We start from the raw sequence: 20,367 nt of genomic DNA, 5'->3' as shown, positions 1-20,367 counted from the left end.
GACACCTCATATCAACTATCAGCAAGTTTGTTCGGTGCTGGTACTGTATTTTTCTCTCAAGCAGATTTGTTGGGACTACAGATTAGCAGGCCACCCACATACTGAAGTAGCTTGCTATCTAGGAAAAGCTGCAGGATGGACAGTTCTTTAGCTAAGCCATGTCCAAAAAGTTGGGGGCTATCTCTGAATTCCTAGGACAGAATGGTGCAAGTTAATTATTAAGTTATTTGAGTATCTGGATTTTGCTATTCAAAAACAAACAAAAATTGGCTATCTTACTGCACAGAATGCAGAAAAAGGTATCCTTAAGATCAAGTACAGTAAACCAAGAAGTGGTGGGTGAAATTTGTCCAAAAGAGCATAAGCGTTGGTGACAATAAGATGAACAGGAATAACATCTTCATTAATAAATCTAAGGTCCTCTACTAGTAGATAAGAGCCATCTGGTTTATTTGCAGCAAAAATGCGAGTGTTGCAAAGTGGGTTGTGAGTTGCAGGGGCACAATAATCCATGAGTTAAACATTTTAGTATTATGGCCTCTAACCTTTTTGGGCTTCTGGTTTCAGGGGATATTGGTGGTTCTTGGGAACTTATTGGGATTTTTAAGCTGAATGATAATGGGAGAAGCTGATATTGAATGGCCAGAAATAGAATTATTGCAAATCTCACATGGCACTTGTTATAGAATGTGAGGGTTTATAGACTATAGCAGCTCTTTCAGTGAAGTGTGAATTCATAGTTAGAAGGTAGGGCCTTAGCTATAAATTATCTTGCAATTTTTTGAGTAAGTCACGACCTAATAATTGAACAGGAGAACTTGGCAAGACTAGAAAGGAGTGGCTAAAGACATAGCTTTCCCTTTTACAAGAGATTGATGGTGTAAAACAGCCTCGTTTGTGTTTTCCATCAATACCTGATATGGTTTGGCTCTGTGTCCCTACCTTAATCTCATGTCAAATTGTAATCCCCACGTCAGGGGAGCAACCTATTGAGAGGTGATTGGATCATGGGGTTGCTTTTCTCATGATAGTGAGTTCTTATAATATCTGATGGTTTTCTCATGATAGTGAGTTCTCATGATATCTGATGATTGAAAAGTGTGGCACTACCCTGTTCACCCTATCTCTGTCCTGCCACCATGTAAGATGCCTTCTGTCATAATTGTAAGTTTCCGGAGGCTTCCCCAGCCATGTAGAACTGTGAGCCAATTAAACCATTTTTCTTTATAAATGACCTAGTCTCAGGTAGTTCTTTGTAGCAGTATCAAAATCAACTAAGAGAGAAAATTGGTACCAGGAATGTGGGGCACGAGAAAACTCACTATCATAAGAAAATCATCAGATACCTGAAAATGTGAAACTGACTTTGGGACTGGGTAACAGGCAGAGGTTGAAACAGTTTGGAGGGCTCAGAAGAGTACAGGAAGATGAGGAAAAATTTGGAACTTCCTATACATTTGATAAATGGTTTTGACCAAAATGCTGATAGTGATATGGACAATGAAGATCAGGCTGAGGTGGTCTCAGATGGAGATGAGGAACTTACTGAGAACTGCAACAAGTCACTCTTCATATGCTTTAGCAAAAAGATTGGTGGCATTGTGCCCCTGCTCTAAGGGATCCATGGAGCTTTGAACTTGAGAGAGATGATTTAAGATATCTGGTTGAAGAAATTTCTATGCAGCAAAGATATTGCCTGGCTGCTACTAATGGCACACAGTCATATGCATTCACAAAGAGATGGTCTGAAATTGGGACTTATGCTTCAAAAGGAATCAGAGCATAAAAGTTTGGAAAATTTGCCGCTTAGCCATGTGGTAGAAAATAAAATCCCATTTTCTGGGGAGAAATTCAAGCTGGCTTCAGAAATTTGCATAAGTAACAAGGAGCCAAATGTTAATAGCAAAGATAATGGAAAAAATGTCTCCAGGACATTTTGTGGGTTGGGCCTAGGGCCCTGCTGATCTGTGCAGCTTCAAGGCATGGTACCTTGTATCCCAGCTGTCCCAGCTTCAGCCATGGCTAAAAGGGACCAGGGTACAGCTTGGGCTATTGCTTCAGAGGTTAAAGCCCCAAGCCTTGGTGGCTTCCACATGGTATGCGGCCTGAAGGTACGTAGAAAGCAAAAGATGAGGCTTGGAAGCCTCCATCTAGATTTCAGAGGATGTGTGGAAACACCTGAATGTACAGGCAGAAATCTGCTGCAGGGACAGAGCCCTCATGGAGAACCCCTACTATGGCATTGTGGAGGGAAAATGTGGGATTAGAATTCCCACACAGAGTCCCCAGTGGTGCACTGCCTGGTGGAGCTGTGAGAAGAGAGCCACCATTCTCCAAACCTCATAATGGTAGATCTGCTGAGGGCTTGCACCATACACCTGGAAAAGCTGCAGGCACTCACCACCAGCGCATTAAAGCAGCTTTGGGGTTGTACCCTTCAGAATCTCAGAGCCAGAGATGCACAAGGCCTTGGGAACCCATGCTTTGCATAAGTGTGTCCTGGATGTGAGACATGGAGTCAAAAGAGATCATTGTGGAGCTTTAAGATTTAATGACTGCCCTGCTGGGTCTCACAAATGGGGCCTGTAGCCCCTTTGTTTTGGCTAACCTCTTCCATTTGAAATGAGAACACTTACCCAATGCCTGTACCCCCATTGTATCTTGGAAGTAACTTTTTTTTTTTTTTTTTTTTTTTAATTTTACAGGCTCATAGGTGAAAAGGGACTCTGTCTCAGATGAGACTTTGGACTGTGGATTTTTTTAGCAAATGCTGAAATAAGTTAAGACTTTAGGGGACTATTGGGAAGGCATGATTGATTTTGAAATGTGAGAAGGACACGGAATTTGGAAGGGGCCAGGGAGGAATATGATTTGGCTTTGTCCCCATGCAAATCTCATGTCAAACTGTAATCCTCACATGTCGGGGAGGAACCTGGTGGGAGATGATAGGATCATGGGAGCAGATGGCCTCCATGCTGTTCTTGTGATAGTGAATGGGTTCTCACAAGATCTAATAGTTTAAAGGTGTGGCAGTTCCCATTTGCTCTTTTTCCCACCACTGTTCGAGATGTGTCTTGCTTTCCCTTCACCTTCCACCATGACTGCAAATTTCCTGAGGCTTCCGCAGCCATGTGGAATGGTGTGTCCATTAAACCTCTTTTCTTTTTAAATTACCCAACCTCAGGTAGTTCTTTATAGCAGTGGGACAATGGACTAATGCCATACCTTGAGGAAAATGGAGGACTGGCACCATGGGCCTTAATAAACATTTAAAGCTGAATAACTGTGTCCCATATCAATAGGGAACATTATCTCTGGTTCAGTCACAATCAGATTTGCCTGAGGCTCATCCATAGAGATGGAAAAGATAGGAGCCTGGACGACCTCAATGCTCTATCAGTCATCTAGAGGATGACTTTCAGAGGTTTGATTATAATCCAGGAATAGAGTTAGAGGTGCTTGTCCTTTCCCTTGCCCTTGTCCTTGTCCTGTAAGACCCCCTTGGCAGATAAGTTGGTGAAGTTGTGCCTGTAACAGCCTAGAAGGAAGAGCTGCCCCCACAACCACGAGAGAGAGAGGAACACTTACTCTTCTAATGACCCTCTTGTTTGCAATGAGGAAAGGATCCTGGGAGTGGCTTGTAATGCAGAGGCTTGAGACATTCTCTACTCCAGAGTACTTGATTCCTGCAGTAATGACAGGCTCCCATTCTGCTAATATTATAGGGATGAGTCTTGGGTTTATTAGCTAACAACAACAAGAAAAATACTGTGCCAATGCCTTTTGGGGATTTTTTGGGGAATCTAAGAGTTGCCTATGTGACTCCCAAGTGAGTATGTGAGGGGCATAAACTATCTAGATATGGGGGGGGGAGTTGATTGGGGGATGGAGCAGATGGAGAGGGTGTGGGTAAAGCAGGAGCAGGCTGAGGAGAGTGTGATAGGCAAAGGGAAGGATCATCTAAGACATCAGAATCAGGAAGTGAGGAAGTTCCTTGGAAGCATAATTTTTTTTCTTTCTAAAGACAGGGTTTCACCATATTGGCCAGGCTAGTCTTGAACTCCTGACCTCAGGTCATTCAACTGCCTCAGCCTCCCAAAGTGCTGAGATTACAGGCACACGATAATTTTTATGTAATTTTTGGTTTTGGGATAAAGCCAAAAAGGCCTGAACATACGGGAACTCTAAATACAAAAAAAAAAAAAAAGAAAAAGAAAAAGAAAAAAAAAAATTATACACTTCTTTTTGAGAGTTTGTGGGTTAAAATGAGGTCAGTTTTTAACACTGCAACCCAAGGGTGAGTAGGAATGAATTGAAGAATGAATTGGTCCCATGTTGGGTTTAGATAAGGGACTATGAGATCCCTGAGATGTCTCTGAGGGATTTGGACCTTCCTTTGTTCTGTGGTCCACTCTATTCAGGGTTGTCTCACCATCTCTGCTCACTGCAACCTCCACCTCCTGGGTTCAAGCCATTGTCCTGCCACAGCCTCCTGAGTAGCTGAGATTACAGGCGCATACCACAATGCCCAGCTAATTTGTGTGTGTGTGTGTGTGTGTGTGTGTGTGTGTGTGTTTAGTAGAGATGGGTTTCACCATGATACCAAGCTAATTTTTGTATTTTTGTTTTTGTAGAAATGGAGTTTTCACCATGTTGCCCAGGGTGGCCTTGAACTCCTGGGCTCAAACAATCCATTCACCTCAGCCTCCCAAAGTGCTGGGATTATAGGCATCAGCCAACATGCCTGGCTGATTCCTTTTATTTAAGATGTATTTTTTGTTCTTTGTAGATTGAGGGGGTAGAGGAGAGACAATAGGGGGTAGGGAGGGAGGGAAAGGTGGAGAGGGATAACATGGAAAGAAATGCCAGATATAGTACGCACGTAAAGTAAAATATTTTTTTTTTTAAGATGTATTTTTGGCTTCTTTTCCTTTTGGGTTTTTTTGCTGTGTTTTGTTTTTTGTTTTGATTTGTTTTGTTTTGAGACAGAGTCTCACTCTGTCACCCAGGCTGGAGTGCAGTAGAGTGTTTCTGGCTCACTGCAACCAACCTCTGCCTCCCAGGTTCAAGTGATTCTTCTGCCTCAGCCTCCCAGGTAGCTGGGATTACAAGTGTGCACCACCATGCCCAGCTAATTTGTGTATTTTTACTAGAGACAGGATTTCACCATGTTGGCCAGGCTGGTCTTGAACTCCTGACCTCAAGGGATCTACCTGCCTTGGCCTTCCAAAGTGCTTGGATTACAGATGTGAACCACTGCACCTGGCCTTGGTTCTTTTGTATAGTTTTTGTTTCTCCTCTGATATTTTCTCTCTATTCATTGGGAGCAAATTTTCCTTTATATCTTTAAGCATAGTTAGAGTATCTGTTTTAAAACCTTTGCTATGTTGGGCACGGTGGCTCACACCTGTAATCCCAAGACTTTGGGAGGCCAAGGCGGGTGGATCACAAGGTCATGAGATTGAGACCATTGTGTTCAACATGGTGAAACCCTGTCTCTACTAAAAATACAAAAAATTAGCTGGGCATGGTGGTGCATGCCTGTAATCCCAGCTACTCAGGAGGCTGAGGCAGGAGAATTGCCTAAACCCAGGAGGTAGAGGCTGTGGTGAGCCGAGATCATGCCATTGCACTCCAGCCTGGGTAACAAGAGCGAAACGCCGTCTCAAGAAATAAAAAATAAAATAAAATAAAAAACTTTGCTATTTTCAACAACGTATTCTTAGAAGTCAATCTTCATTGATTACCTTTTCTCCTAATCACATGTGACGTAGTGCTGTTTCTTCATGTATCTGATAATTTTGCTTTTGAAGTTAGTTAGAAATTGTGCATGATATTCATTGTTAAGACAGTGTGTTCTATTTCTCTGGAGAGTGTTTAAATTTTTTTTTAATTTTGTTTTTGTTTGTTTGTTTATTATTTTAGAAGGCAGCAAACTCTGTCCTGAGAGAAACAGCTGAAACTTCTGTTCAGGTTGTAGGTCATCCAGAGATTTTGGTAGAATTTGGATGCAGAACTTGGAGCTCTCTTCTCTGGTTTTTCTTTTGAGAATTTCCTTTATTTCTATCCAGCTCTTGTGGTCTCTGCTTCTGAGGTTATGATATGGGTAGTGTGATCTGCTGGTCTTGAGTTAGTAAATTCTGGTTTCAGCCAGGCAGAAGGCACTCTGACAGTAAGAAAGAAGCTATCTTGGTAAGGACACTAGTGCAGGGATGGCTCCAGTGAGTAGAACAGTATATACTTGTAGCAGATAAGATGGGAGCCAAGTCAATTAAAATTCAAATGTTAGAAAGAAATGTGACACATCTCTTGTCATTGCTAATGTGTTTGTTTCATGGGTTTGAGCCTTTGATTCAAACTCTTTCATGTGTCCTGATGTTCTCAGACTCCAGAGATCTACAGTCTTACCCAAATCTTACCCAAGATGTTGTGATGTGCACTACCCACACAAGAACACACACATGTTCATATATGTGCTGTCATACATACATGTGTGTAGTGACACTCACACATACACCCACTACCATATGCATACATATACACACACTGAAATATGACCTTATTTGGGACCCTAAAGAACATACAACTAATAAAGACATGAAAAGATGCTTATCTTGACTAATACTCAGGGAAGTACAAATTAGAACCACATTGAGATAGCTTGCCTGTTAGATTGGCAAAGATTAAAAAGATGGATAATGTTTACTGTTGGTGAGGGTTTACAGACATTCTTACATTGTTGGTAAGAGTAAAAGTTTATGCAAATTTATTTTTGTAGAGCCACTCCACTTCTCAGCTTCTATCAATATTTTAAAATGTGAATCCTGAGACCCCACAATTCTACCCCTAGCAATTTTTCCAATAGTAGGACTCACTCTGTTGGTTGAAGATCCATGCCCAGAATTGTTCATTTAAAATAGCATATATGGTTAAGCTCAGGAGTTTGAAACTGCAATGAGCTATGATCATGTCACTGCACTCCAGCCTGAGTGACAAAGCAAGACTTTGTCTCTTAAAAAAAAAACATGAAAATAGGCCGGGTGCCGTGGCTCACGTGTGTAATCCCAGCACTTTGGGAGGCCGAGGCGGGTGGATCACGAGGTCAGGAGATGGAGACCATCCTGGTCAACATGGTGAAACCCCATCTCTACTAAAAATACAAAAAAATTAGCTGGGCATGGTGGTGCATGCCTGTAACTTCAGCTACTCAGGAGGCTGAGGCAGGAGAATTGCCTGAACCCAGGAGGCGGAGGTTGAGGTGAGCCGAGATCATGTCAATGCACTCCAGCCTGGGTAACAAGAGCGAAACTCCATCTCAAATAAAAAAAGAAAGAAAGAAACAAAGAAAGAAAATAGCATGTACAGACAACAATTCAAATGTTCAATGCAAAAATTATGATTATTACTGTTTTTCTTTTAGAGACAGGGTGTCACTCTGTTGCCCAGACTTATCTTGACCTCCTGGGATCCTCAAGGGATCTTCCAGCCTCTGCTTCCCAAAGCTCTGGGAATACAGGTGTGAGGCACTGGGTCTAGACCACTGCATGGATTATTAAACCATGGCGTATACTACCATTAAAGTCATGAGGTGGGTTTTGTTTTTGTTTTTGTTTTTGTTTTGTTTGTTTGTTTTTTTTTGTTTTTTTGTTTTTGTTTTTGTTTTTGTTTTGAGATGGAGTTTCGCTCTTGTTACCCAGGCTGGAGTGTAATGGCGTGATCTCAGCTCACCGCAACCTCCGCCTCCTGGGTTCAGGCAATTCTCCTGCCTCAGCCTCCTGAGTAGCTGGGAGTACAGGCACATGCCACCATGCCCAGCTAATATTTTGTATTTTTAGTAGAGATGGGGTTTCACCATGTTGACCAGGATGGTCTCAATCTCTTGACCTCATGATCCACTTGCCTCAGCCTCCCAAAGTGCTAGGATTACAGGCTTGAGCCACCGTGCCTGGCATTAGGTGGGTTTCATGTACCAATGTAGAAAGATGGTGCAAAACCATAGGAGAAGGAATTTTGCATAGACTTTTACTCTCAACAACAATGTAAGAATGCCTGAAGAAAGCTGCAAAGTGGCAGCACAGGAAGAGTCTTCAAAAAATATGTATTTGTTTCAGCTTAAGAAGTGTCTGGATGTGTGCAGTGGCCCACATCTGCAGTCTCCGCACCTGGTGAGGCTAAGGTGGGCAAATCACTTGAGATTAGGAGTTTGAGACCAGCCTGGTCAACATGTTGAAATCCCGTCTCTAATAAAAATGCAAAAAAATTATCTGGGCTTGGTGATGGTTGCCTGTAGTCCCAGCTACTCGGGAGCTGAGGCAGGAGAATAATCTGAACCCTGGAGCAGAGGTTGCAGTGAGCTGAGATTGTACCACTGCATTGCAGCCTGAGTGACAGAGTGAGACTCAGTGAAAATAAAAATCAAAAAAGGAAAAGCAGAAGTGTCTCCATGCATTTGTGCCTAACTGCTTACAGTAGCTAATTCTGGGGGAAGGTGAAAGGGGACCCTGTTAAAAATGTTTTCTTCTGTATTGTTTTTCTTCAAATGAGTCTGCATTGCTTTTATGTGTAATACTCTCCCAAAGCCTGATATTCAGTTTGCCTTAGCTGATGGAAGGAGAAACTGAACCTCGGGTTTTGGCAAAGCATATGAGAGAAGGGCACTGCTCTGCACCTCCACAGGGTCCTCGCTTCCTGGGGCCAGTTTAATGCATGTCAGTGGTGTTTCTTGGGAAGAACACAGAGGACACTCACTTGACCGTCAGTAGACAAATCACTGAAGTCTATGTCTGGCAGTCCTCAGTGTCACAGGGACTGTCATGTCTTACAGTTCCCTGGCTTACAATATCAGCAGTGGCAGACACTTCTCATCTCTGCTTGGGAGAGCAGCCCTGTAATGCGCTTGTGGTTTCAGATGTGGGCGGCCTGTGTGAATTTGTCGTGCAAGACTCACATCACCAGCTACTGCAGTTATCTCCTGAATCAGGCTGAGGATCTTTGCTGTGCACCCAGAGACAATTCGGTGACAAGTCACCTCCAGGTTTGGGGTGCCTCAGACTTGTGATGGGACTGGGTAGATGCATCTGGGAAGGTGAGTCTGTGCTTTGGGTTTCTCAGCCTCTCGAGTCAGCATACAATTCAGGAGGCAGAGAAGGACAAGTGGCCCTCCATTCATGGTCCCAGGGAGCCACTGTGGAAGCATGTCATTTTAGAGCACCACCCTAGCTTTACCTCCTCTGGTGTTCTGGCCTTGGGTATGTCTTAGAGATAGCAAAATTTGCAGAGCTGACCTCAAGAATTCCAAACTAATTTCCAATCCTGTAGGGGTCATGGGTTCTGCTGTGGCCAGTGTGAACATGCTCCAACTGGATGGAGGGAAGGGCATTGTCTTTGTCAGGCAGAATTTCTAATTACGGAAGGAACTCTGCTTCCTCGATGATTGAACTGACCTTTGTTGGGGTGAGAATGAATGGGCATACTTGGGCTCCAATTGTCAAGGCCACAGGGTGGAGCTGAGGTCTAGGCCCAGGGCCGGGAGAGCCTCTAATAACCCCCAGGCATTTCGTTGTTTTAACGAAGGGCAGAAGGTGAGCCAGGAGGATTGGGATACCCCACTGGACCTGTGTGTGGGGCAGCAGGTGAGGGTGGAATTCCAGATGGAAGGTTAACCCAGCCAAGCAGAGGAAGGGGAGGAGAGGGTTTGTTTTGCAAAGAGCATAGCCCTCTCAGTTTCCTGGGATATAGGTAGTCTGGAGGATGTGGGCCTTGGTGGGATCCTCCTGTGCTCTCCCTGTCCCCAGCTCTTCCTGTGACTTATGCTGTTCTGGGCTCACCCTCTCTTCAGAGCTTAGCTACATGGGATAGATTAGTACCAAGAGTGGATATCCTCACAGCATATCTTTAAGTAATATCCCAGAGCCCTGCTTCTGGATGCTCACAACATGAACATCATCCAGAAGCAAGGGCAGCCTTTGCCAGAGTGGAGGGGTTGGAAAAAGATTTATCAAACAGTTGTGATGGGTGCAGGGAATGCAACATGATCAGACAGGGTCTTGCCTCAAGGAGCCTCATGTAGGGACATCACACAGTGATGACCTTCAACTACAGTGGAGTAGCAAGGCTGTGGGCAGAGCAGGCAACACATGGGTACCTCTTCACAAAGACAGCAGGAAGAGGATGGGCATCATTTTTCCATCTCAGCTGCAGACTCCAGGAATCTGTGCCAATACCTTTACTCCAGCCCTGGCCTATGGCCACTGCCCAACCCTTGGGTCCTGTCAATTCAGGCCCCTTGTAATCCCAACACTTTGGAAGGCTGAGGATCACTAGGTCAAGAGATAGAGACCACCCTGGGCCAACATGGTGAAAACTTATCTCTACTAAAAATATAAAACAAACAAACAAACAAACAAACAAAACAATTAGCTGGATGTGGTGGTGGGCGCCTGTAGTCCCAGCTACCTGGGAGGCTGAGGCGGGGGGAATTGTTTGAACCCAGGAGACAAAGGTTACAGTGAGTCAAGTTCGTGACACTGCACTCCAGCCTGGCACGTGGTGACAGACTGAGATTCTGTCTCGAAAAAAAAAAATCCTCCATGATGGTGGCCTGATCTGGTCTACAATTCTACTTGGTGTTATGTGAGTGCTCAGTGGGATGAGGGCCAGGGAGGGTGAAGGGTTGAGCCTGTCTGAAGACCCTCCTGTGAGTGTGACAGAACCTGTGGCCTGAGGCAGGGCTCCAGCTTTAGGGCAGCCCACAGCTTCACAGTGGCCCAGGGAACCAGGGAAGGCAGGCCATGAGGCTCAGTAGCCATCTGGGCCAGAGCTTGACATTGAGGCCATGGAAGAGGTGGGGATCTCAGAAGAGACCAAAAAGTGACCCATGGACTGAAGGCTATGTCCACAGACCCAATGTGGGAAAGGCTGTGCCGGGCAGTGATGTCAGCCAGGCTCCCCAGCAGGACTGGGAGTGTCAGGGGCAGCTCTGTCCCAAGTTGCAGACACTGGGTTTCCCTCCTGCTCTCACAACCATCCTGTGAGCGGGTGTTGTTTGAGCTGTGGTGAGGCCTCCCTGGTGACATCCTGGAGCAGAAAGCCTGTGGGTCAGGGTGTGTGCACCTTTTTAGACTGACTGGCCCTGTGGTCCAGGATGGAGGAATGGAGCTCTGCTTCCTTCAACCACCCCATCCCACTCCTCACTCTCAAGTCATCTGCTTCTGGGTGAGCCTATGGCCGGCCTGGCCTGATTCTATGCAGATGTGGGTGTTTGTCCACACCTGGTGTAGCGGTCATTCTTCCTGGGGCCTAGATCAGCTCTTAGGTGTGGCTGTTGTGCCTGGGCTTCCTTAAGGTCCAGGTAATCATTCTAACCCTGCTTTCACATATCCCAAGAGTTGGCTGACTGTCTTCCCCATCTTTCCAGTAACTGCTGCAAGAAGGAACAGACACTGCTGCAGAGAACTTGCCATGGTGTTTCATGCTGTGACTGGTGGTGCCAGGCTGTACGCTCCATTCTAGGGAAGGGTGAGACTTCCTGATCATCAGTCTTAACGGGGGACTGTCCTGTGGGTAGCTGGATACACTGCCGGGAGTGGCATGGAGTGGGGTTAGGGTAGTGCCCACTGCCCATTGTGGATGTGCAAGTTTCTTAAAGGTGTGCTTTATGTAGTTTGCATGCATTTTTTTTCTTCTTCCTTATCACTAATTAGTCTTGTATAAGGAGGCTGGCCCTGCTTCCTGCCTAGGGGCTATCGGTGTAGCATCTGGAGCTGCAAATGGGGTGATAGGGCATCAGCAGCCCTCCAACACCCAAGTAATTCCTGACACCCAGCCCTTCATCTCCAGCCAACCTCTGACTCCCCCAGAGATCCTGGAGCTCAGGCCTTACACTTCAGCATGGGGCACTTTGCCCTTCTGGTGGTGCTCTTCCTTGGCACAGATACCCCACTGCCATCCTTGTCCACCTTCCTGGGGGCAGAACCCCGGGATGGGTCTTTAAGAAGACTAAAAGGAGAGAGAATGTATTCATAGAGGCTGGGCACGGTGGCTCACGCCTGTAATTCCAAGACTTTGGGAGGTCGAGACAGGTGGACCCCTTGAAGTCAAGAGTTCAAAACAAGACTGGGCAACATGGTGAAACCCCGTCTCTACTAAAAATACAAAAAAAAATTAGCCAGGTGTGGTGGCGGGCGCCTGTAATCCCAGCTACCTGGGAAGCCAAGGTAGGAGAATCACTTGAACTGGGAAGACAGAGGTTGCAGTGAGTCAAGATTGCACCACCGCATTACAGCCTGGGCAACAGAGGGAGACTCCATTAAAAAAAAAAATCTGTAGAGGTTGTCTGTGTGACCCTGGGTAAGCCATTTCCCTTTCTCAGGACTCAGCTCCTTGCCTATGAATGCGAGTTACCAGTTCCCCCAACCCTGACTCCCCTGCGGGGGCAGGGTGGGGATGGGCTGGCTGAGGCAGACGTGGAGCCCTAGCTGAGTCTGAGTACAGGAACTAAGTTTGAGGGTGCATCTCACACACTGCAGCCATGAGTCTTTGGCTGGGTCAAATGGCTTTTCTGAGCTTCAGTTTCTTATGACTAAAGCCTAGGCAATGGTGCCCAGTGTCTTTCTTGCTTTCTTTCTTTTTTTTTCTTTTTTTAAAAAATTGCATTTTAGCTTTTGGGGTACATGTGAAGAACATGCAAGATTGTTGCATAGGTACACACGTGGCAGTGTGATTAGCTGCCTTCCTCCCCCTCACCTATATCTGGCATTTCTCCCCATACTATCTCTGCCCAACTCGCCACCCCCCACTGTCTCTCCCCTATTTCCCCCCAACAGACCCCAGTGTGTGATGCTCCCTCCCTGTGTCATGTTCTCGTTGTTCAACCCCTGTCCATGAGTGAGAACATGCGGTGTTTGATTTCCTGCTCTTGTGTCATTTTGCTGACAATGATAGTTTGCCGGTTCATCCATGTCCATACAAAAGACACGAACTCATTGTTTTTGATGGCTGTGTAATATTATATGGTGTATACGGGAATATATCCAAAGGATTATAAAACGTTCTACTCTAAGGACACTTGCAATTGAATGTTCATTGCAGCATGGTTTACAATAGCAAAGACCTGGAACCAACCCAAATGCCCATCGATGATAGACTGGACAGGGTGCCCAATGTCTTTCACAGGACACTGTGTGAGTGCAAGTGGGGTATCCACTGAGCACTCTGCTGGGGAGCAATTCATGGGGAGCACCCTTTCAGAGGGGGACGGCTCACTCGCACAGGGACCTCAGCTCAGTCCCTTGCAGGCTGGACCTTGGAGAGTGAGGCCCTAAGGCAAGTCATGGGTACCTGGCTCCTGGCCTGCATCTGCGTCTGCACCTGTGTCTGCTCGGGAGTCTCCATCCCAGGGGAAGGACGAGGTGAGGACTGGGCACTGGTGTCTGTGTGAGGTGGGTGGAGAACTAGGGCATGTTTGGGGGACTGGGTTGTCCTCTGTTGAGCCCCTAGGGAAAAGTTTGGCCCAAACTGTGCTGGGGCATGTCCTCTAGGGGTCAGCCTGGACCTCAGTCTCTAGTCTCCGACCTTTACTTCCCTACCTTCAGTGTCTGGATTGACCTTAGTCTCACTTCTTTCATCCTCTTGACACCTTTCTGTGTCTAAATGGCCCATGTACCATGAGTCAGAGCTCATCACTTCCCAGGCCTATCAGTGCTTCCCTGAATAGATTCTGGGATCGTTCACTGGTGACTGCCCTGTGAGGGTGTCAGCCGTCAGATCCCCGCAACCCTCCAGCTCAGCTCTGCCCTGAAGCACTTATTGTGGGCTCCCAACCATCATTGTCTCCAGGGCCAAGGGCTGGAACCTTCACCTCCCTCGCCAACAACATCCTCAGGATTGATTCCCACTGGTCTGCTCCAGAGCTGGCCCAGGGCTCCAGCGCCTGGCTTGTCTTCACCAGGTGAGGATGGAGGGCCATGACCACCTGGACAGGGATGAGGGAGAGGTTCCCAAGATTGCAGCAGTTGCACCAGAACAGTGTAACAGCCTTGTGGTTCTGATACATGCCCTTTCCAGCAACCAGGCGCCTGGTGGCACACATAAGTGCATGTTGCAGGGCAGTGAGTGCACTCTACTGCTGCCACCCAAGGCGGTGATCGTGCCATCCGACAATTTCACCATCACTTTCCACCACTGTGTGTTTGGGATGGAGCAGGTCAGCCTGGTGGACCCGCAGTACCTGCCCCAGAGACATGGTGAGCAGTGGCTATAGGTCTGGGATGGGACCCCTTGGCAAGAACATCCTGGCTGCCTGGTAGCTGGGTGCAAGGCCCTGCAGCCTGTGACCCTGGTGGCCCAGTGAGTGTTCTCAGTTGCTGCCAAGGGAGATCCAGGGCTGGGGGTGGTGTTGGCCCCTGGGAGGGGAGGGCCCTCAAAATTACTGCAGGGGCAGGGTTTCAGCATGAAATAAAGATGTAGGGCTGCTAGTTGGGGCACGGGCTGCCATTTAAGTCATGTGAAATGCTCTTCAGTCATCCCAGGAAGGACTCCAATAATATGTTGGGAAGAACTTCCAGCAGTTGACTGTGAAGGAAAGGGAAGCAAAAAGAAACCACCTAATCATGCTGCAGAGGCCAGTGGAAGTGACTGCTGTCCTGTCCCACCTGGGGCTTTACTGGACCCGTCTCCCAGTGAGGTGTCTGGTCGGAGAGGGCCTTGATCATGCCCCTTGGGAATCTTTCAGATCCCCAGTCTTGGGTATGCTGATTGACAGACCCAGACCCATGGACCTTCAGCCTCACATGGAATCACTCTGTTCCAGTTAAGCTGGATCCACCCTCTGAGTTGCAGAACAATGACAGCTCTGGCCACTGCATGTTGACTTGGATCATCAGTCCTGCCTTGGAGCCAATGACCACACTTCTCAGCTATGAGCTGGCCTTCAAGAAGCAGGAAGAGGCCTGGGAGGTAACACTTTGGCTGGTTTTCTCCAGAGTCCTCTCTCCTGGGAACAGCAGCCCAGGGCAGAATCCCCACTCCACACAGGGAGATGTCACCTGATAGTGATGAGGAGGGGAGGAACTAGAGCTATGTGTGTGTGCACATACACATATACTGACATGCATATGTGTATGCTTTGTGTGTGTGCATGGAAGTTAGGGTGAGTGTGCCTGTCTCTGTGAGTGTGTGCCCGTAAGTGTGGTGAGTGTGCATGTATGTACTTATGTGTGTACACATAAAAGTGTGCACACTTACATGTTTGTGCACCCATGTTTGTGTGTTTATATGTAAGTGTGCATGAAAGTGTGCCAGTTCCTGGTGTTTGTATATGTGAGTGTGCCTGTGTGGATGGGTGTGTATACATGCATGTGCATATGAGTGTGCATACAACTGTGATGAGTGTGAAAGCATCCCTGTAGATATGTTTGCCTGCATGTGCATATGTATATTTGGGGCAAATGCAGCTGTGTCTGTGTGTGAGTGTCAGTGTCAAAGTATGCCTTCTCTGTGTAAGTGCACATGAATGTGGCGAGTGTGCCTGTGTGTTAACACAGGTATGTTTATGTGTGTGTTATATGAGCATATAATAATACATGTGTGTATTCTCGAGAGCTGAAGGTTGAAGCCCCACCTTCAGCACCTGCTAACTGTCTCCACCCCCACAGCAGGACCAGCACAGGGATCACATTGTTGGGGTGACCTGGCTTATACCTGAAGCCTTTGAGCTGGACCCTGGCTTTATTCATGAGGCCAGGCTGCATGTCCAGATGGCCATGATGGAGGATGACATGGTGGAGGAGGAACGTTATACAGGCCAGTGGAGTGAGTGGAGCCAGCCTGTGTGCTTCCAGGCTCCCCAGAGACAAGGTGGGCACTGCTGTGGCTCCTGCACTTCCAGAGTCTGGGCTGGGTGTCTACCCTGTTCACCTCACCCCCACACCCTTTCAACCTCCTGGAAGCCCCTCCCTGAGGCAGCCATGCCCCAGTTGACCCCCTTCCTCTGAAGCTCTGAGGTCTACAGGGCGGAAGCAAACACCTGCCAACACTGGGGCTTCCTGGGAACTTGTAGTCAGTGGTTCCTGTTAGGAGTGAGGTCGGCAGGGCTGCACACCAGGGCTGGTGCTCCTGAGTGGAGGCTGGATGTGACCTCAGTGTCCTTAGTGAGAGCTAGGCTGATCCTTGTGCACTCCCATGGACCTTATGACATGTTGAAGATGGGAAGAGTGAGGCCCATGTGTGTGGCTCATAAACAAGGTCCTTCAACATGTAACACAAATCTTCAAGGCCCATCACAAACCTTCCACTTTGGCCCAGGGCACTAAACGGTGCACCTTTGCCATGTAGGTTTGTGGGGAGCCTCCTGGCACTGAGGCCGCTCACAACCCTGGGCCCTTCCTGCCCATAGGCCCCCTGATCACACCCTTGGAATGCCCAGACAACATCCTTGTTGCTGTGTCTGTCTTTCTCCTGCTGACTGGCCTGATATACATTCTGTTCAAGCTGTCACCCAGGTAGGTAGCTGGTGTGTGTGTGTGTGTGTGTGTGTGTGTGTGTGTGTGTGTACTTGTGTAAAAGGGTAAGGGTGTACATGTCTCAGTGTATGTGTGAAGATGTATCTCTAAGTGCATGTGTGAGTGTGCGGTGGGTGGGGTATCAAGGGCCACCCCTGGTTGGTTCCTTCCTTCGCCTCCCCACTATCAAGGTTAACAGTGTGGTGGGCGTCTCAAGTCTTTCCCGTGGGCGAGAAGAGGGTTCTCAAGTTGCCAGGGAGAGAAGGGAAGGGAGATCTGGGGCAGAGGCTGAAGATAAGGACAGCTTAGTCCCAACCAAACCCAGAATCATGGAGATCAGGAGCCCAAGGTCCTGGTCTCCTGCCTCTGGAGGAGCTCTGTTCGTTCATCTGTTCACACATTCTATGAAAGGACATTTGGGGCATCTGGTGTGCATGGGACCCCATTCTCACCCTGGCAGATGCGTTAGAGAACAAGTTGGACAAGAGTGCTCCTTAAATAAATCATCATGCCTCATGAACTGCATGTCAGGTTTCAAGAGAGGGAGCTGGGGCCATGTCAGGCAGCAGATGTGAAGAAGAGGGTGTGGGGACAGAGATGTTGGTTGGAGCCAAGCGGGAGGGCACTTGGCTTCTCCTTGGAGCAAAGGAAAATATGAAACTGTGTGATACAACCTAGTTTATCTTTTGACGAGGGGATTGCTGGACAAGGGGACATGGGAGACCTTCTGGAGGCCAATGTGCGCCAATAGGGTATCCATCAGGAGATGATTTGGCTTGAGCCAGCCAGAGAAGTGGAGAAAGAGCAAAGAAGAGGGTCTTAGGAGGAGAAATAGAGGGGACATGTGGCTGGATGAGATATGAGTGATGACCCCTGAGGTGGACAGCCTTGCAGGGAAGTTGGTGAGGTCTCTTTGGACCTGCTGGGTTGGAGCCCCAGGTTACATCCTTGTGGGAGAGTCAGTGGATCCTAGCAGCAAGTCTGGTGCTCAGGGAGACACTGCGTGGTGTGGGAGCTGCAGACCTCCTGCTGATGGCAAAGATGGGTTCCTGGAGTTGCTGGCTCCCTCTGTGGACTGAGGACACAGCTGGTAACTCTCTGTTCTGAACCTGCCATTGCAGGTCACACTGTCAAGGACATGTGCCTCGGCATAAATCAGTCCCATGTGGCCATTAGGCAAGGAGGCCCAGATGGGTCCTGACCTGAGAGTGGGTTGGGATGTAATGAGATGGAAGAGAGGCTCAGCCTCTGCAGTGACCTCAGTCCACTTGGGTTGCCATAGACCTATGACTGGCCTCTCCTGGCCTCAGGGTGAAGAGAACCTTCTACCAGAACATGCCCTCTCCAGTGGCATTCTTCCAGCCCCTCTACAATATGCACAATGGGAACTTCCACGTGGGTGCAGAGACCACGGCAGGGTGTGGGGGGCAGGGGTTCACTAGAATGCTAGCCTGCCCAAGATACAGCTTTTCATGAGGTTTTGTGGCCAATGTGGGAGCCTTGTCCATGCTTGGAGTCCTTTTTGTGTATTAAGTGAATTTTGATTTATACCATGTCTCAAATGGGGAAAAGCTAGCTTTATTTTTTCATTGCTGATGCCTTTTTGATCTCGTGTCTCCAGTTCCATTGTTGATGGGAAAAAATGTAAATGTCTCATGACTTATCTCTGTCTCCTCTGGTTTGTACCTGTCTGCACCCACCACGTGCCTCACCTCCTCCTTCTGCGAAGTTGACTGTGGGGAAGGGTCTGTGGTGGATGCACTGCCATTGGGGCTCTCACTGACACTGGGCTCCTGCTCTGCCTGGTCCCCTTGTCCCCCTCGGATTGCACTTTCCTCCCTCCCTTCACCCATGTTGGGCTCTCAACCGAGGAACCAGTGGGCTGGAGGTTCATGCCCTCTGGGTGGGAGGAGGGGGAGAGGAAGGGCTCCAGTGGTCTCTGGTTTTTCCCTTCAGACTCCTCATTTTGGGCTAAGGACAAGAAGCAGTGAGGGCCCCTCCCTGTGGTCTGGGCCAAGTTGACCCTTTCTCTCCAGGATCTTCCCTGCTGGATGCCCTCGGGCATCCCTGGACCCTCTGTGGCAAGGATGTCCCCTCCACACCATGGCTCCTGCTTACTGTGCAGAAAAATCCTTTTCTTGCTCAATAAGGAGCCTAGTTTTCAAGATTTTTGTCCAAAAATAGAATTTGAACCATGAACTGACACCTGGCTCTTTTCAGAGTCCCCCTCTTTCCCTAAGGTGGTAGGTGTGACTGTCAAGAACCTGGGCAGCTGAAAACAAGGCTGAGCAGGGCACAGAGTGTGATGGTCACCTGGACTGTCATCCTGTTGCAGGCACCAGCCCTTCCCTAGAGAACCAGGGCACTTGCCAGGGGTTATTTAGACCCTCGGGCGGGGATCTAGTGCCATAGGTTGGTCTCCAGAGAGTAGTGCAATGATGGAGGGTGTGGTGTGTGTGGTGCATGGGCTGGAGGCTCCTGGTCCCACCGAGGCAACAGCTTCTTTTTGGATGTAGGGGGCCTCCTGTGGCCCCACAGAAGAATCCAGTTCTGCTGGTCTTAGCCAAGTGCTTTGAAAGTCACCAGTCCTGACAGCGACTCCTGTGTGTGTGTGCATGTATGTGCGTGTCAGGTAGGAGTGCCCAGTCTCAGTAGCTGCTGAAAGGCCCTGAGGCACATGCTGTCAGCTGTTGGCTCTATCCTGGGCAGATATCACCATCTGTACCTTGGTTCAGGCTGTTGTGAGCACCAAGCCCTTTGCTGCGGGAGTCATGAGGGCCTGAAGGGACTCAGGGTCCCATGTTCAGGCTGGGCTGGCACATAGAGGGAGCAAAGACAGAATGTTCAAGACACAGGTGCTGCTTGGCCTCTGGGTTTGGGCTTCAGGAGGGCTTCCTGGAGGAGGAGGGAGGCTAGGCTTGCCAGAAAGGAGGCAGCTGCTCCCACAATGAGTTCTGAACATGCTGCCTGAGCCCTTACTTCCTCCTGCACTCGGTTCCAGGCTTGGATGGGGATCCACAGGACCGGTGTGCTGCTGAACCAAGACTATGCTGGCAGCTCATGAGGAGCCTTGGAACCCTGCATCCAGGAGGCCATTGCACCGCTCACCTGTGGCCCACTGTATCCTTGGAAATCTGTGTGCCTGGAGGAGGAGCAGGAGAACACTGGGACCAGCGTCCTGGGGAACCTGACCTCAGAGGGTGTGCGGCCAGCAGGGTGGACGGAGTGGAGGGCACAGCTGCTTGTCTATCTGCCACAGGAGGACTGGACCCCCATATCCCCCACCAGGCTAGCTCCCCCAAATTCAGAGGGTAGCAGCAGCAGCAGTGACTACTGTGGTGTCTTGGACTGCTATGGGGGATGCCACCCCTCAACCTTCCCTAGAAACATGCAGAGCTTTAGGCCCATCCCAACCCTGGCACATGGTCTTTCCTGTGAGCATCAGGGCCTGGAGACCCATCAAGAAGGTGTCTGGATGCTGGCTCGTCACTGCCAGAGGCCCAGGCTGCATGAGGACCTCCAGGGCATATTGCTCCCTCCTGTCTTCAACAAGCCTCGGTCCTGGACATTCTAGGTCCCTGATGCATCATATCCATTTGGGAAAATGGACTGAGGTCTCTGGAGCCCTCGTCTGGGACTGAACCTCCTGAGAAGGAGCCCCTAGCAGTGGTCAGAGGACCTATCTGGATGGAGGCTGGAGCTGGTCCCAGTGTTCTCCTGATCCTCCTTTCTAGAGATTAAAAGGGGCTTGATGGCTGTTGCAAAGTATTGCTAACTGGAAGGAGGGGCCAGAGGAGGAGTGAGGGGTGGAGTTTGACCAGCCCTGGACTTTCTGGGCTCTAGAATTAGCACAGTGGAGGCTCAATGA

The 20,367-nt window shown here is 48.5% G+C and overlaps 1 protein-coding gene across 1 annotated transcript; it reads left to right on the top strand.

Moving 5' to 3' along the window:
• Positions 1–9,057: 9,057 nt before the first annotated feature.
• Positions 9,058–20,073, top strand: LOC141582992 (interleukin-9 receptor-like). Its single transcript, XM_074392427.1, is given in 9 exon segments — positions 9,058–9,085; positions 13,296–13,409; positions 13,837–13,948; positions 14,065–14,243; positions 14,810–14,955; positions 15,654–15,855; positions 16,394–16,499; positions 17,810–17,894; positions 19,501–20,073. Coding segments are annotated over 9 exon segments (1,545 nt in total).
• Positions 20,074–20,367: the final 294 nt, after the last annotated feature.

Source organism: Saimiri boliviensis, chromosome Y (assembly GCF_048565385.1).
Source record: "Saimiri boliviensis isolate mSaiBol1 chromosome Y, mSaiBol1.pri, whole genome shotgun sequence".
In the NCBI taxonomy this organism is placed as follows: domain Eukaryota; kingdom Metazoa; phylum Chordata; class Mammalia; order Primates; family Cebidae; genus Saimiri; species Saimiri boliviensis.
This window is presented reverse-complemented; position numbering and strand designations above follow the sequence as displayed.